We start from the raw sequence: 17,577 nt of genomic DNA, 5'->3' as shown, positions 1-17,577 counted from the left end.
CCAACTAATTAGGGAGAGAGTCAGTTGAGATGAGATGCAGTTTGGGTTCGTGCCAGGGAAAAGCACCACTGATGCCATATTTCTAGTAAGACAGCTGCAGGAGAAATACCTAGCCAAAGATAATCCTCTGTACCTGGCTTTCGTTGACATGGAGAAAGCCTTTGACGGGGTCCCACGATCCCTTATCTGGTGGTCAATGAGGAAACTAGGGATAGATGAATGGTCAGTGAGAGCTGCGCAAGCCATGTACAGGAACAGTGTCAGTAAAGTGAGGGTTGGAAACAAGTACAGAGAAAAATTCCAGGTAGAGGTAGGAGTCCACCAGGGTTCAGTCCTCAACCCCCTCCTATTTATCATAGTCTTCCAGGCAATAACAGGCGAATTGAAGTCAGCAGGATGCCCCTGGGAGCTCCTCTATGCTGACAACCTTGCTCTAATTGCTGAGTCACTATCAGAACTCGAGGAGAAGTTTCAGGTGTGGAAGCAAGGATTAGAATCGAAGGTCCTTAGAGTCTACCTAGCTAAAACCAAAGTCTTAATAAGTAGGAAGGCAGGTAAACCACAAATCCTTTGAGGTAGATGGCCCTGCTCGATCTGTAGAAAAGGCGTAGGTAGAAACTCCATAAGATGTACCCAGTGTAAGCTATGGACACATAAGAGGTGCAGCAATATCAAAGGAAGGCTAACTGGGAAGATAGTTTTTGTATGTGGCAGATACTCAGGAGCAATAAACACTGAAAATGTGCAGAGAACAACTTCTGCCACAATCCAGGGAGAAAAATTACAAGTAGTTGATAGCTTCCATTACCTAGGTGACAAAGTCAGTAGTGGGGGAGGGTGTGCTGAAAATGTTGCTGCTAGAATAAAGAATAGCCTGGGCAAAGTTCGGAGAGCTATTAACTCTGCTGGTGACAAAAGGCTTCTCGCTCAGAGTAAAACGTAGACTGTATGACGCTTGTGTACAAACAGCCATGCTATTTGGCAGTGAAACATGAGCCATCACTGCTGAGGACATGCATAAGCTCGCAAGGAATGAAGCCAGTATGCTCCGATGGATGTGTAATGTCAGTGTACATACTCGACAGAGTGTAAGTATCTTGAGAGAAAAGTTGGACCTAAGAAGCATCAGATGTGGTGAGAATGGATGAGGATAGCTGTGAGAAAAAGTGCCACACCCTAGCGTTCAGGGAACTTGTGGAAGAGGTACACCCAGGAAGACCTGGGATGAAGTGGTGAAGCACGACCTTTGAACGTTAGGCCTCACTGAGGCAATGACTAGTGACCACTGGAAATATGCTGTGCTTCAGAAGATCCGGCAAGCCAAGTGAGACCTAAACTTTGTGGCCTATGCCAGGGGTGTAACCAGCCCAATTATGCAAACCTTTCCTTTATTGGACACTAAACTGTGCTTGCGAAGACCTGTTGAGGCAAGTGAAATCGAAATCTATGACAGCACCGCATAACTGGCATCCATGCTAGTGGAGCGCTGAGAGCACCATCTGAGTGTATTTGTTGCCAGAACAGCTAACTGGCTTCCATGCCAGTGGCACATAAAACGCACTATTCGAGCATGATCATTACCAGCGACGCCTTACTGGCACACGTGAAAAAACATTTGAGCGAGGTCGTTGCCAGTGTTGCTGGACTGCTTGCTGTGCAAGTGGTACGTAAAAAACACCATTTGACCGTGGCCATTGCCAGTACCGCCTGACTGACCCTCGTGCCAGTGGCACATAAAAGCACCCACTACATTCTCAGAGAGATTGGCATTAGGAAGGGCATCAAGCTGTAGAAACTCTGCCAGATCAGACTGGAGCCTGGTGCAGCCATCTGGTTTGCGAGTCCTCAGTCAAATCGTCCAACCCATGCTAGCATGGAAAGCAGATGTTAAACGATGATGATGATGGTAGTGATGTCCTTTTCAGGGCGAGGAAATGGGGGATGGGAGTGGATTTGGTTTGGTTGTGATATGAGCAGATCAAACAATCTGATACACATTCCCCTACTGGTTCAAACGTTGACACAGAGTTACTTTCCTTTTGTGTCCAGCACCATTCATATATGAAACACAATGGGAAAATGACACAGTAAATTGAAAAGCTAGAGAACTACCAGAAAAATGTATAGACATAAATAAATGTTAAACATTAAGGAGGTATTAAGCAAAGATTTTCTTATAAGGAACAAGTCTGAGAGTAATGGTAAATATATTATTTCACACAGTAACTTTCTATAATTAATTGAGAGACAGAATTTAAGGAAAAGTTAAAATTGCGAGGGAAACAACATAAAATATAAATTGAAAAGAAAACACAAATGATTTACAGTAAATATTAATCAATATTCTTCATTTCTCTGCAAAGATTCTTATGGTTTCAGTGGATCAGTTTTAGAAATTCTAATTAAAAATATTGCTTTCAAATTTTGGCACACAGACAGCAATTTCAAGGGATGGGGCAATTCTGGTACTGAACTGTTAATTAATTTATCAACCCCAAAAAGAATGGGAGAGAAAGTCTACCTCACCAGAATTTGAACTCAGAACATAAAGGCAGATAAACTGCCACGAAGCATTTTGCTTGGTGTGCTTATGATTCAGCCAAGATAGCTGAAAAATTAGCGAGGTTGGATTTGTTTTCTATAAAACACTATGTGATTTCTCATATACAGAAATGACAAATAATAAAAAATATATACATATTAAACGTATGATATATTATACAATAAATACAACTGCAGTGGTTAATGGTAAATGTTTTGTTTAAAGGTGTATAAATGCGATGGGCATGTGTATGCCTTTCAAGTAACCAAAGGAAAGGAAGTGTTAATTTTTACACAGCTCCCTTGCTCAATAAAATCATATTCATTTTTGTTTTTCAAAGAAACATCTAAGGACAGAAAACCTCTTTTAGCAACACTGCAAATCTGAATAATACCAGATTTAATTAAAAGACATTCATTAAACAAGACCAAAATTGGACACTGTTTCAGTATGAATACAACAAACAGATTAAGACCAATAAAATCTTATATTAAATTCAGAAAGACTTAAATAATACCACAACACAATATTGATTATTTATGTTGACACTAAACCACCATCTTGTCAACTCTTCTCCCAGTTTCACTTTAATATTTTATATTAATATAACCCATTCTTACATATAAACACAATAATGATACTTGACTCTCTCAAAACATCCTTCACAAGAAACACTCAAATTCTTTTTTAAATACACACAATAAAGAACATCTTCTGGTTATATATTATACATTATCAATACTGATAATAATAGGAAGATGTCTGCAAATAAGAGACAACAAACTGACTGGATTTAAATATATTTCACTTGGAAAATAACCACAATTAAATATTATTTCACACTTCCTAACAGCAAAATATCAATCATGAACATATAAATCTCAACAGAAACCGTGTAACTGGCAAAGACCATATTTAAATGTCTACTGACATAATTTCTATTTGTTATATTCTATAGTAAAAGATGGCTGAAGAAAGTTTCTACAACAATCATCAGTCAAATATCTTAATAATACCAAATAAACATTCATAAACTTACCTTCATTGTGTGTAAAATCCTTTGTTGTATAAAGTGTGACTTGGTCCCAATGTTCTGTTGTTAATGGTTGTCTGTGTCACTGCTGCTATGGTGTGACAATGGCTTCATGTTGATGGAATAGTGTTGGTGGTGAGTCAGTGGGAACCAGCAGTTCCCTCTCAGTCTTCCTTTGTGGATGTGTGGTGTTTAGTGAGTGTGTGTGTGTGCATATGCGTGTAAGAGAGAGAGAGGAGGGATGGGTGATGCTTGCTCCAGCCTCACACACACAAGATGCTGTGTTTCCCTCAAAGAGAAGAGGGAAAGAAAGAAAGAGAACAAACAATATCAGCTCCACTAACAGTCAGCCATAAGAAGTCCATATAACACCAACATGTCTGATGTAGAGAGAGAGAGAGAGAGAGACTGGCATAGATATATATATATATTCAGTGTTTCATACGGATCTCATATTAACAAAACATCACTGATATTGGTAAATATATTACTAACAAATGATGTTAATATAGAACAGTTCTGGTTAAGATCTGTCTGACCTAAATATACACCCAACCTATAATGGAGGATGCAGGAACAAATAGAGAAGGGATATTCTAATTTTCAAGCAGGTTTATTTTGGTACCATTTTTAAATATAATTTCCTAAGTCTTAGATTCTAATAACACTGTTGTAAAAAATAGAGAAATATATTTTAGATATATTCTAATTTAATTTTAGAGATATTTGAGAAATTTCATAAAGATTATGCAAAATTCCTGTGTGTGTGTGTGTATTTATGGATACAAGTTGAAATCTGTCTGACTTCCAGTTAGTGTGTATGTATTGTATAGTATGCTGATATATAATATTGTAATTGTGAGGTAAAGATAAAACGTCTGTATTTTTCAAAAATTGTATGAGTGTGTGGTTAGAGGTTCGTATTTGAAATGGTATTGCAAGGGGTCAATATTTAGTAAATGACCAGTGGTCAGTTAGTAATGACATCTGGTGTTGAAGGTAACTGTCTCTCTGGAGGTTTCACATATCTGTCTTGATACTGTTGTCTTTCGGGGTTCCCTGGTGTATCCTGTTGGCTACCATAGATCCCTGCAAAAGATTGTTTTAATGTAGCAATGTCTGAAACAATCACCATCATCAGAAATACTCTACGGACACACAGACAGAACTAATTACATCTCAGTCTACAACAATAATTAGTACAATAATTAGTAATGAATTACTGTAATATTAAATGAGAATGGATTGTTATCCTACCTGACATTGCTGGTATTTCTTCATACTGTCTACTTGACCGCTCACTCCAGCACTGTCCACTACTCTTACGACTGGTCAATGTATCAGTGGGATAGTTAGAGGATGGTCTGTTGTCTCCATAAGATGTCACCTCGATCGGTTGACTGTATTTCTGCTGTAAAATACAACAGCAACCAGAAACACTTAAAGAAATCATTCATGATTGACAATGTTAATGAGTAACTCGTTATAATGTTGCATCTATAGAAAGATGCAGGGCATCATAATAACCATAATAATCATCAATTAATGTCCATGTCCAAGACTGCCATGGACTGAATGGTTTAACAGGATCTGATGGGGCAAAAGACTGCATCGTATTCCAGCCCTCAGCTTTTCTATCGCTGGATGCATTTCCTAACACCAACCATTTTACACCATGCACAGGGTGTGTTTTTAGTGCCACTGGTACGAGCAAGTTCAGCATTTGGCTTACAAGACTAGGAAACCCAAGGACGAGGCCTTTATGGCAGGAGATAAGGGTTAAGGTATGAGAAAAGGTGGGACAGAGAAGGTTCTCATTGTAAAGGAGCTACTTGGTAATTAACGTAGTGATAGGTAATGAGGCGTCCAGGAGGTAGTTCAGGGTATGAGAGGAGTGGAAGTGGGTGGGGACAGAGAAATTAGGAGCATGAGGAGGTGGGGGTTTCAAAGAGATGGGTAAAATGGAAGACGGTAAGGGAAGGAATCCAACATCTGTAAAGATTGGGTTAAGTTGAAGGGTGTTGCAGGAGAGGTGAGAGCAGAGATCGTATGTAATCTGGTGGTTTGTGAGGGGTCAAGGATACTAGGAGAAAGAACTATCATTGTTACGTATGGGTGCAGAGAACACTCTGAATGGTAGAAGGAAAAATCATAAAATGATGAGAGGATTACAGTGGGAGACATGAAGCGGTGACATGAGGAATTTGGATGGGCCCATTTGTACACATATATGTAATATATGCACATTTAATGCATCCAGAAGTGACTTTTGCCATGATGCATGGGTCTCCTTGAGTATTACACATTACATGACGCCCTTTTTCTTGTTCTTTATTCTCACACCTCGATGAGTCTCAGTATCCTCAGGGCAACCAACAACACTTCATAACATTACTCAAATTTCAAAAATCATTTCCACCATTTCAAACTTATAGCAGAAATCAATATTCATTGATTGTAAAATCTTGGTACAATCACATTTCATGACACACTTGTCAGAACAATCTAAAGGACAATTTCACTTTAGATGTAAATATTGGCAAATAACTTTTAAGAATATTCTAAGTGCAGCTTTCTGATTGTCCCCGAAAGAAAATTGAATATTTATGAAATATTTACTGGTGCTGCATTATATATATATGTGTGCATATATATATATATATATAACATAGGAATAATACCACACATTCTACAATAGGTAACAGTTGCATATATAAATATCAGAATGTGGATATATTTTAGACAGAAAGCTCTAGTACCTATAAGCATATTCAGGCCCTCAAACACTGATAAAATGTAGAGTAGTCCTTACTAAAATTTGGAATAAAAAGGTAAGAATTGAGAACAGATACAACAGGGTATTTCATCTACTGATTCTGGCAATACTAGGATGCTTATGTCATCCACTAACGAATAAGGAAATTTATGCTTTAACATAAAGAGGTGAAAGTAATTGACACAAGTCATTTAAGAGATACATATTCCCCACTGCACCAATCTACTGCCAAGCTATATATCTAGGGCCACAATCTGACCAATTTACTGCCTATGGTGATTATTTATACAAAGTGTCTTCAAGTAAATCACATACTAATCACATGATACACAATTCTGAAAGGAAATTTTTATCAGATATATGTCACCAAGTAATATTTATAGCAGTCAAATTATTACAACACGAAGACAAACTTACAATATATATATATTCCAAATAATACTTACCCGTGTAGATTTCTGGAGTGTTCTGTTCATTGTAGACATCTTCCAGTCATCTGGATAGTAATGGCTCCTCGAATGACCGTATCTGTCTGACATCTCTCCTCGATTACCTGACATCACAGGTACACTGTTGTTACCTTGATAGATCAACTGTCTCATCTCATTGCGACATTGGTATGCCTGTTTCTCTTCTGCTGTTCTTTCAGATGAGCTATTTCTCACATTGTTACATCTCACAATACACAGGGTTATAGAAACCACAATAGCAATAGATACTATCACAGCTGCTACTACAATGATAATCAACAATGTCGCATCTATTGTGTTATCACTTGGTAGGTGCACAGCTGTGAACATTGGTGACGTCTTGTTACTAACAGTCAGTGTCAAAGACACACTAGTTGTTGCTGACAGAACTGGAGTACCACTGTCTTTCACAACAAACTCAAGCTCATATGATCCGGCATCATTTTGGTAAACTGTGCGAGAGTAAGATAACACACCAGTGAACGAATCCAGTTTAAATAACTGTCTCTCGTTACCTGAAACGATTTCGTACCTGAGAAAAGCATTCATGTGACTGTCTATATCAGATGCTTTCAGAACTGTGATGTCGTTCTTACTTTGCGGATGATAGTGGACATTAAGAGTGAAATGGTCAACACTAGGAAATGTAAAATATGGAGCATTATCATTTCTATCCAATACTTCCACTTCAACATTCACTGTGTTATTCAGAGATGGGCTTCCATTGTCTTTCACAAAAACCTCAAACTCATAGAAATCTCTGTGTTCTCTGTCTAAAGACTGGTTTGTTGAAATAAAGCCAGAGTTGATAATCTGGAATGGCAGACGATATTGCTGTTTATTTCTCAGAGAATAAGACAATTCACCTCCCTTACCAATATCTGGGTCTGTAGCATTGATAAAGCCAATAGGGAAATTAGCTTTGTCATTCTCATAGGTAAGGAACTTGAATGTGTCTTTCGTAAAGTGTGGCTCTACATCATTCACATCCAACACTTGGATTGACAGATCTTTATCAATTTTCAGAGCAGGTAATCCTTTATCTTCACACGACACAGTAAAGTGATAATGTTCCTGTGTCTCTCTGTCTACTGCTTTCTTTAGAACTATTTTATATTCCTTCGATCCCATTGACTGTAGTTTGAATGTGTCATCTTTGATATGACAGTTCACCTGTCCATTGTGTCCAACATCGTTGTCAGTGACCATCACATAAGCAATGAAACTACCAACTTTGATGTCTTCCAGAATAGTAGCTGTGTTGTGATTCTGTGTAGAAATAAAGTTCACATCAATATTTGGAGGATTGTTCTGCTGGTTGATGACATTTACCATAACAGTTGCTATGGAACTGAGAGGAGGGTTGCCCCCATCTCTGGCTTCAATGTATAATTTAAATGATTTCTTCTTTTCTAAATTAGAATGTTTAGACTGGAATATTTCCCCTGATTGCTGCTCTATCCTAAAGTTGTTCATTGAGTCTTTAGATGTTAAGGAACTGATATAATATGAAACTTTACCATTTTCTCCAATATCAGCGTCTTCTGCCAACATTACAACAACTGGTCTATTCCTTTGATGGTTATTTTGTATAGAGACATTGTATGTTTTATCAGAGAAAATTGGTCTGTTATCATTTTCATCTTTCACAGTTATGTGCACATTTAAGACACCCTGTTTGGGTGGACTTCCTCCATCCTTAGCAATCACTTCTATATTATAGCTGTCTTTCGTCTCCCTATCTAACTTTCCTTCTAAAACGATTTCTAATGAAAGCAAACTATCAGCTATCTGAAATGTGGACAAAGAAAACTGTTGGTTATTTCCCTTCAATTCGTAATTCACTAATCTGTTCTGTAATCCAACATCTTTGTCAATGGCATTGGGGATGGACTTTTTCATACCTACTCCATCACCTTCCTCAAATGTTAATTTAATTTCTTCGACAGGAAACTCTGGTTGATGGTCATTGATGTCTTCTATAATCACCTTAATTTTCAATATCTTTATAAATTTACCTGCTTTATGAACTGCTACCTTAATTGTGTGAAAGCATTCTTTCTCAAAAGTACACAGAGACTCAGCATCCAGTGTTTGTGTGGTGTATATCTTCCCAGTGGTGGTCACATTAAACAGCTGTGTTCCCTTCTGTTGCAACTGACTGAACGATAATAATGCAGTGTCCTTTAACTGGGAATCAGCAGTAATGTCTCCTATGTTGATAACAGGACTGTTCTCTTCTTTCACATGGTAAACAATGTCTTTAGAGACAGAACAGTGAAGCAGAGACTGTAATATCCATATCGCTATTAAGACCATCTTCATTTGTTGAGTTAAATACGAGTTAATTAATCTGAAATTATGAGAGAAAAGTGTCTTTCATATGTGAAGAAACAATAAAATATCGTTGGTAAAACATGGAAATATAATATGTAAAACATTAAAAGAAACTTAGAATGGTCTGTAATGTGGAATAATTTATCGGTGGAGGGGAAATGGTTGCACCCATAACTTAGCAGAGCATCAAGATGAGTTTGTCTGATGCAGGTCAAAGGCAGGAGAACGGTGGGATGCGTCAGAGTTTAGTAGAGAAACAAATAAGAATATTAGTTAATATTATAGCTTGATTTGGGAGGAGGAGGTGCACAGCTGGCTGAATCTATGAAGCAGAATCACATCTGGATTCATATCACTGATATGATTTAAATTACACTGTCATTTACTGCAACAGTTCCATTGTGTTAATGGTTGTGTCCATGCTGGAGCACAATAAGTAACAACTATAGATGTTACCTTGGCAATTGTCAAAATTTAACTATTGAAGAGAGACATTAAGTGATGATGGTGGTGGTGGTGATGGTCCAGATATGTCTCCATGTTTCGATGTAGTTTCATCAAATGCTTTTAAAATGACTGAATTCAGCCATACCACACTTACCTAATAACGTCACTTAGTACTGTTCCAATAGTATATTATATAAAATACTTTTAAAGATAATTTCTTACACCAAAATTAAAATAACATTATCTTCTCTTGATAATGTTGACTGTTAAATTATTCTAGGAAATTTTCTGTACATTGAAATAAGTTAAATTACTGCAGAAACACGAATTGATATTTCAGCAGAAGTATTAGTACTATGAATAAATATTAAAAAAAATAAGATATGTAAATGAAAGGGATTGATAAAATACATTTACAGTATATTTATATCAAAATTATTATTATTATTATTATTATTATTATTATTATTATTTATTGTGATTTAATGCAATCTTAGTATACTCTGACCTATATGACAAAAGACAAAAACGAATCAAGGGTAGCTATATTTCTTAAGCTACCAATAGTTATCATCATCATCATCATCATTTAACGTCCGCTTTCCATGCTGGCATGGGTTGGACTATAATATATTAATAATAATTCATTTGTATATAGTTTTTAAGAAACAAATTGCCTTCAACAAGAGATTTTTTAAGTCAATGAAGGAAGGAAAATACAACTGGGATAAGATACACATAAATCTATAAAGCAATATTTAATTAAAATATATATTTATAAACAAGACCAATATGATACTAGTTCACCTTAAAGGCAGCAAATACATGAAAACCAATAAAATCTGATACAATATTAAATTTAGAAAGACTTAAATAATACCACAACACAATATTGATTATTTATGTTGACACTAAACCACCATCTTGTCAACTCTTCTCCCAGTTTCACTTTAATATTTTATATTAATATAACCCATTCTTACATATAAACACAATAATGATACTTGACTCTCTCAAAACATCCTTCACAAGAAACACTCAGATTCTTTTTTAAATACACACAATAAAGAACATCTTCTGGTTATATATTATACATTATCAATACTGATAATAATAGGAAGATGTCTGCAAATAAGAGACAACAAACTGACTGGATTTAAATATATTTCACTTGGAAAATAACCATAATTAAATATTATTTCACATTTCCTAACAGCAAAATATCAATCATGAACATATAAATCTCAACAGAAAGCGTGTAACTGGCAAAGACCATCTTTAAATGTCTACTGACATAATTTCTATTTGTTATATTCTATAGTAAAAGATGGCTGAAGAAAGTTTCTACAACAATCATCAGTCAAATATCTTAATAATACCAAATAAACATTCATAAACTTACCTTCATTGTGTGTAAAATCCTTTGTTGTATAAAGTGTGACTTGGTCCCAATGTTCTGTTGTTAATGGTTGTCTGTGTCACTGCTGCTATGGTGTGACAATGGCTTCATGTTGATGGAATAGTGTTGGTGGTGAGTCAGTGGGAACCAGCAGTTCCCTCTCAGTCTTCCTTTGTGGATGTGTGGTGTTTAGTGAGTGTGTGTGTGTGCATATGCGTGTAAGAGAGAGAGAGAGAGAGGAGGGATGGGTGATGCTTGCTCCAGCCTCACACACACAAGATGCTGTGTTTCCCTCAAAGAGAAGAGGGAAAGAAAGAAAGAGAACAAACAATATCAGCTCCACTAACAGTCAGCCATAAGAAGTCCATATAACACCAACATGTCTGATGTAGAGAGAGAGAGAGAGAGAGAGAGACTGGCATAGATATATATATATATTCAGTGTTTCATACGGATCTCATATTAACAAAACATCACTGATATTGGTAAATATATTACTAACAAATGATGTTAATATAGAACAGTTCTGGTTAAGATGTGTCTGACCTAAATATACACCCAACCTATAATGGAGGATGTAGGAACAAATAGAGAAGGGATATTCTAATTTTCAGGCAGGTTTATTTTGGTATCATTTTTAAATATAATTTCCTGTCTTAGATTTTAATAACACTGCTGTAAAAAATAGAGAAATATATTTTAAATGTATTCTAATTTAATTTTAGAGATATTTGGGAAATATCATAAATATTATGCAAAATTCCTCTCTGTGCATGTGTGTGTGTGTGTGTGTGTGTGTGTGTGTGTGTGTGTTGCTGACTTCATTATTAGTGTGTATGTATTATATCATATGTTTGGTATATAATATTGTAACTGTAAGGTAAAGAGAAAACTTCTGCATTTGTTTAAATTTGTATGTGTGTGTTGATGGAAATGTCATTGTAAAGGGTCAATATTTAGTTAAATGACCAGTGGTCAGTTAGTAATGACATCTGGTGTTGAAGGTAACTGTCTCTCTGGAGGTTTCACATATCTGTCTTGATACTGTTGCCTTTCGGGGTTCACTGGTGTATCCTGTTGGCTACCATAGATCCCTGCAAAACATTGTTTTAATGTAGCAATGTCTGAAACAATCACCATCATCAGAAATACTCTAGGGACACACAGACAGAACTAATTACATCTCAGTCTACAACAATAATTAGTACGATAATTAGTAATGAATTACTGTAATATTAAATGAGAATGGATTGATATCCTACCTGACATTGCTGGTATTTCTTCATACTGTCTACTTGACCGCTCACTCCAGCACTGTCCACTGCTCTTACGACTGGTCAGTGTGTCAGTGGGATAGTGAGAAGATGGTCTGTTGTCTCCATAAGATGTCACCTCAATCGGTTGACTGTATTTCTGCTGTAAAATATTATTGTATCCAGTTATAATAAAATGATGTGCCTCTGTAATCTAAAATATGCTTAGTACAAAATTCTAAAAAAAACAGATTTAACTGTCACATAGGTAATAGTATCACTATATCATCTAAATATATTTTACATGTTTCTTTATTAAACAATTGTTTATGAAACAATTCAGAAACTCATTTTGCCACAATCCACAATGAATGCGAATAACGTCACACATACACCATGAGAAGGGATATACGAAGGTGTTTTCATAAAATATTGATCAAATATTAATAGAAATTTATAAAGAGAAAATTATTGGTGAGATACTTTCAGAAGTCTTTGGATGTTTTGTAATAGGAAACAACATTGCCAGTGACCTGCAGTTGAAATGATGCTATATTAGACTGTTCTTAAAAGTGCCATGTATCTACATAGCATCTTTCATATCTTATTAAATATTATTACAGTGAATCTATTAGCTGATCTTACATTCATTTACAGCAATTCATTTTCATTCTCTGTCCACAGTTACTTGTATGGTGAACCAGCTGTTATTACCCGAGATTAGAGATATGATTTCCAACTACACTATGTGGTCAATGTCAGTTGTTGCTTGGAATATTTAACACATGAGCAAGTATTGCAGCTAACATGAAGTCAGATCTGTCATCCAGTTTGAGAATATGTGTCAACTTAAATTTCTCAAGTTCTTGGAAGAGCTCTTGGTATTCAGACAGAACCCACACCAACAGAAAATGAAGGGCTGAAATACTGTTATTGATATTCATCAATGGTAAAACTTTACAACTTGTTCAATTCAAGAGGGAATCTTTCAATCAGGATATATACAGACGTTACTGTGTGATTTTTTTCCCACTTTCCTACAAAGTGTACCCTGTAAGCAAATCAGCATTCAATTTGTTCACAAACTATACAATGTATGGAACATTAGATGAATGTCTACATTTATCTAGCAGAATGACCTTTATCAAGATTCAAATGGTTAACAACTGTCTTCCACTATCAGAATATGGTTTCAGAAAGAGTTAGTAGTTTACGATGCGTTGCATATTGTGTACTATAACTTTTAATCGACAATCTTTTCTACGAAATGATCTTCTTTCATAACAATTCTGAAAAATGACATGATTTAGCAGTTGTAATTCATACAACATTACATTTATCCAGAGATGAAACAAATTAGGCATTTAATTTGGAGATTATTTACTTGAAGATGTTTACTGGAAATAGAGCTTACCTTTGTGGATTTCTGGAGTGTTCTGTTGATTGTAGACATCTTCCAGTCATCTGGATAGTAATGGCTCCTCGAATGACCGTATCTGTCTGACATCTCTCCTTGATTACCTGACATCACAGGTACACTGTTGTTACCTTGATAGATCAACTGTCTCATCTCATTGCGACATTGGTATGCCTGTTTCTCTTCTGCTGTTCTTTCAGATGAGCTATTTCTCACATTGTTACATCTCACAATACACAGGGTTATAGAAACCACAATAGCTATAGATACTATCACAGCTGCTACTACAATGATAATCAACAATGTCGCATCTATTGTGTTATCACTTGGTAGGTGCACAGCTGTGAACATTGGTGACGTCTTGTTACTAACAGTCAGGGTCAAAGACACACTAGTTGTTGCCGACAGAACTGGAGTACCACTGTCTTTCACAACAAACTCAAGCTCATATGATCCGGCATCATTTTGGTAAACTGTGCGAGAGTAAGATAACACACCAGTGAACGAATCCAGTTTAAATAACTGTCTCTCGTTACCTGAAACGATTTCGTACCTGAGAAAAGCATTCATGTGACTGTCTATATCAGATGCTTTCAGAACTGTGATGTCGTTCTTACTTTGCGGATGATAGTGGACATTAAGAGTGAAAGGGTCAACACTAGGAAATGTAAAATATGGAGCATTATCATTTCTATCCAATACTTCCACTTCAACATTCACTGTGTTATTCAGAGATGGGCTTCCATTGTCTTTCACAAAAACCTCAAACTCATAGAAATCTCTGTGTTCTCTGTCTAAAGACTGGTTTGTTGAAATAAAGCCAGAGTTGATAATCTGGAATGGCAGACGATATTGCTGTTTATTTCTCAGAGAATAAGACAATTCACCTCCCTTACCAATATCTGGGTCTGTAGCATTGATAAAGCCAATAGGGAAATTAGCTTTGTCATTCTCATAGGTAAGGAACTTGAATGTGTCTTTCGTAAAGTGTGGTTCTACATCATTCACATCCAACACTTGGATTGACAGATCTTTATCAGTTTTCAGAGCAGGTAATCCTTTATCTTCACACGACACAGTAAAGTGATAATGTTCCTGTGTCTCTCTGTCTACTGCTTTCTTTAGAACTATTTTATATTCCTTCGATCCCATTGACTGTAGTTTGAATGTGTCGTCTTTGATATGACAGTTCACCTCTCCATTGTGTCCAACATCATTGTCAGTGACCATCACATAAGCAATGAAACTACCAACTTTGATGTCTTCCAGAATGGTAGCTGTGTTGTGATTCTGTGTAGAAATAAAGTTCACATCAATATTTGGAGGATTGTTCTGCTGGTTGATGACATTTACCATAACAGTTGCAATGGAACTGAGAGGAGAGTTACCACCATCTCTGGCTTCAATGTATAATTTAAATGATTTCATTTTGTCAAATTGCGATTCTTTGGCTAAGAATATTTCTCCAGTTTTCTCATTTATAATAAAATTATCTTTTGAATCTGTTGATGTTGTTGGGCTGATATAATATGAAACTTTACCATTTTCTCCAATATCAGAGTCTTCTGCTATCATTACAACAACTGGTCTATTTCTTTGATGGTTATTTTGTATGGAGACATTGTATGTTTTCTCAGAGAAAATTGGTCTGTTATCATTTTCATCTTCCACAGTTATGTGCACATTTAAGACACCCTGTTTGGGTGGAGTTCCTCCATCCTTAGCAATCACTTCTATATTATAGCTGTCTTTCGTCTCTCTGTCTAACTTCCCTTGTAATATAATTTCAAGAAATGATACTCCGTCTGCTCTTTTGAATGTGGACAAAGAAAACTGTTGGTTATTTCCCTTCAATTCGTAATTCACTAATCTATTCTGTAATCCAACATCTTTGTCAATGGCATTGGGAATCGATTGTTTTGTCCCTTTCCCATCTGCTTCTCTAAATTCCATCTTAATTTCTTCGACAGGAAACTCTGGTTGATGGTCATTGATGTCTTCTATAATCACCTTAATTTTCAATATCTTTATAAATTTACCTGCTTTATGAACGGCTACCTTAATTGTGTGAAAGCATTCTTTCTCAAAAGTACACAGAGACTCAGCATCCAGTGTTTGTGTGGTGTATATCTTCCCAGTGTTGGTCACATTAAACAGCTGTGTTCCCTTCTGTTGCAACTGACTGAACGATAATAATGCAGTGTCCTTTAACTGGGAATCAGCAGTAATGTCTCCTATGTTGATAACAGGACTGTTCTCTTCTTTCACATGGTAAACAATGTCTTTAGAGACAGAACAGTGAAGCAGAGACTGTAATATCCAAATCGCTATTAAGACCATCTTCATTTGTTGAATAAAATACCAGTCAATTGATCTGAAAATAAAAAAGGTACACCACTGGCATTCAGATCATGGAAAACATCAAGAGATCAATGATATTTACTCTATTTACTCTATTAACCACATTGAAATAAATATCTTTTTATTGTATTAAATGTTTCTATCTCTTCCTGCTTTACCTCTAGGTATTCCAATAATATTCACTATATCATTGATGATGATGAAGATGACAATGATGATAGTATAATTGTGAAATCTTTAATAAACCCTTATTAGCATTCATTATCATTTTTCAAAGGAGTGTGACTTTCTTGCTGTATGAGGAGACCATTCAGTTAGAGACAAGCACCCCAGTACATCAAAGGATGATACAGTGTCTGGCATTAAAACTATTTAAAACAGATTTAACTGAGGGACGACATTATATATTGAAAACCTGGAGAATCACCAGGAAAGGAAATACAATAATGGTGTATTCCTCTCTATAATAAATAATGTTTCCATATTACCATATAAATGTTAAAACTCATGGAGGAATTAAAGCAAAGATTTTCAAGTAAAATAAGAAGCAGAACGTCTGTGGGTCATGGTGAATATATATATATATATTTCACACAATAACTTCATATTTATCTGAGATACAAAATTTTGGGAAAAAGTTAAAATCACCAGAGAAACAATGATCAAAAGGGTTTTCAATGAAGAGGTCATATTAAGTTAGAGTAAGGACAACTGCAAGATAAAATACAGAGTGACCAGAATAAAGAAAAGAAGAGACTTTCAGTCAATATTCAATTCAAATTTTGGCACAAGGCCAGTAGTTTAGGGGGGGGGGATGAGTCAGTTACATCAACCCAAGTACTCAACTGGTACTTATTTTATCGATCCTGAAAGGAGAAAAAGCCAAGTTGACATTGGTAGAATTTCAACTCAGAACGTAAAAACAGACAAAATGCTGTCAGGCATTTTACCTGCTGCACGAATGGTTCTGCATGTTTGCCATCTTCTTTGCAGGAAATTCTGATCATTAACCTTCATTTGTTTGCAAATATTCTTATCATTTCAAAGCATCACTTATGGAAATTCTTATTAAAAATATTCTTTTCTACTCTAGGCACAAGGCACGAAATTTTTGGGGAGGGGGCCAGTTGATTAGATTGCTCCCAAGAGGTGACTGGTACTTAATTTATCTTCCTCGAAAGCATGAAAAGTAAGGTCAACCTCAGCGGAATTTAGACTTAGAATGTAAAGCCATGAAATACTGCTAAGCATTTTGCCCGGTGTGCTAATGTATCTGCCAGCTCATTGCCTTTCTTATAAAAACTATTGAGACGTAAAAACTAGCAAGATTGTATTCATTATATATATGCAATGCAATATATTCTCTTTCATAAACAAATGACAAAAAGAGAATAAAAATACAATTACAATATTATTTAAATAAAATAATACATTTTACAATAAATATAATTCCCTGAATGAATAAAATTTCACAGAAATATCTAATAACAGAAAAGCTCTTTTAGCAACACTGCAAATCTAAATAATACCAGATTTAATTAA

General features: G+C 35.7%; 2 protein-coding genes across 4 annotated transcripts in view; both read right to left on the bottom strand.

Annotated features, from left to right (window-relative positions):
• The window catches only part of LOC115219120, a 33,087-nt gene extending 17,073 nt beyond the window's left edge, over window positions 1–16,014 (bottom strand). Inside the window, exons 1-4 of the mRNA XM_029789195.2 lie at window positions 13,672–16,014; window positions 12,267–12,420; window positions 4,547–4,664; window positions 2,007–2,108 (exon numbers count right to left, since the gene is read on the bottom strand). Coding sequence (XP_029645055.2) covers window positions 2,007–2,108; window positions 4,547–4,664; window positions 12,267–12,420; window positions 13,672–16,014 — 2,717 coding nt within the window. The remainder of the gene's footprint in view (window positions 1–2,006; window positions 2,109–4,546; window positions 4,665–12,266; window positions 12,421–13,671) is intronic.
• The window catches only part of LOC115219405 (protocadherin-19-like), a 273,644-nt gene that overhangs the window by 213,973 nt on the left and 42,094 nt on the right, over window positions 1–17,577 (bottom strand). The window lies entirely within an intron of this gene.

The sequence above is a fragment of the Octopus sinensis genome, linkage group LG14, assembly GCF_006345805.1.
Source record: "Octopus sinensis linkage group LG14, ASM634580v1, whole genome shotgun sequence".
Classification (NCBI taxonomy): domain Eukaryota; kingdom Metazoa; phylum Mollusca; class Cephalopoda; order Octopoda; family Octopodidae; genus Octopus; species Octopus sinensis.
This window is presented reverse-complemented; position numbering and strand designations above follow the sequence as displayed.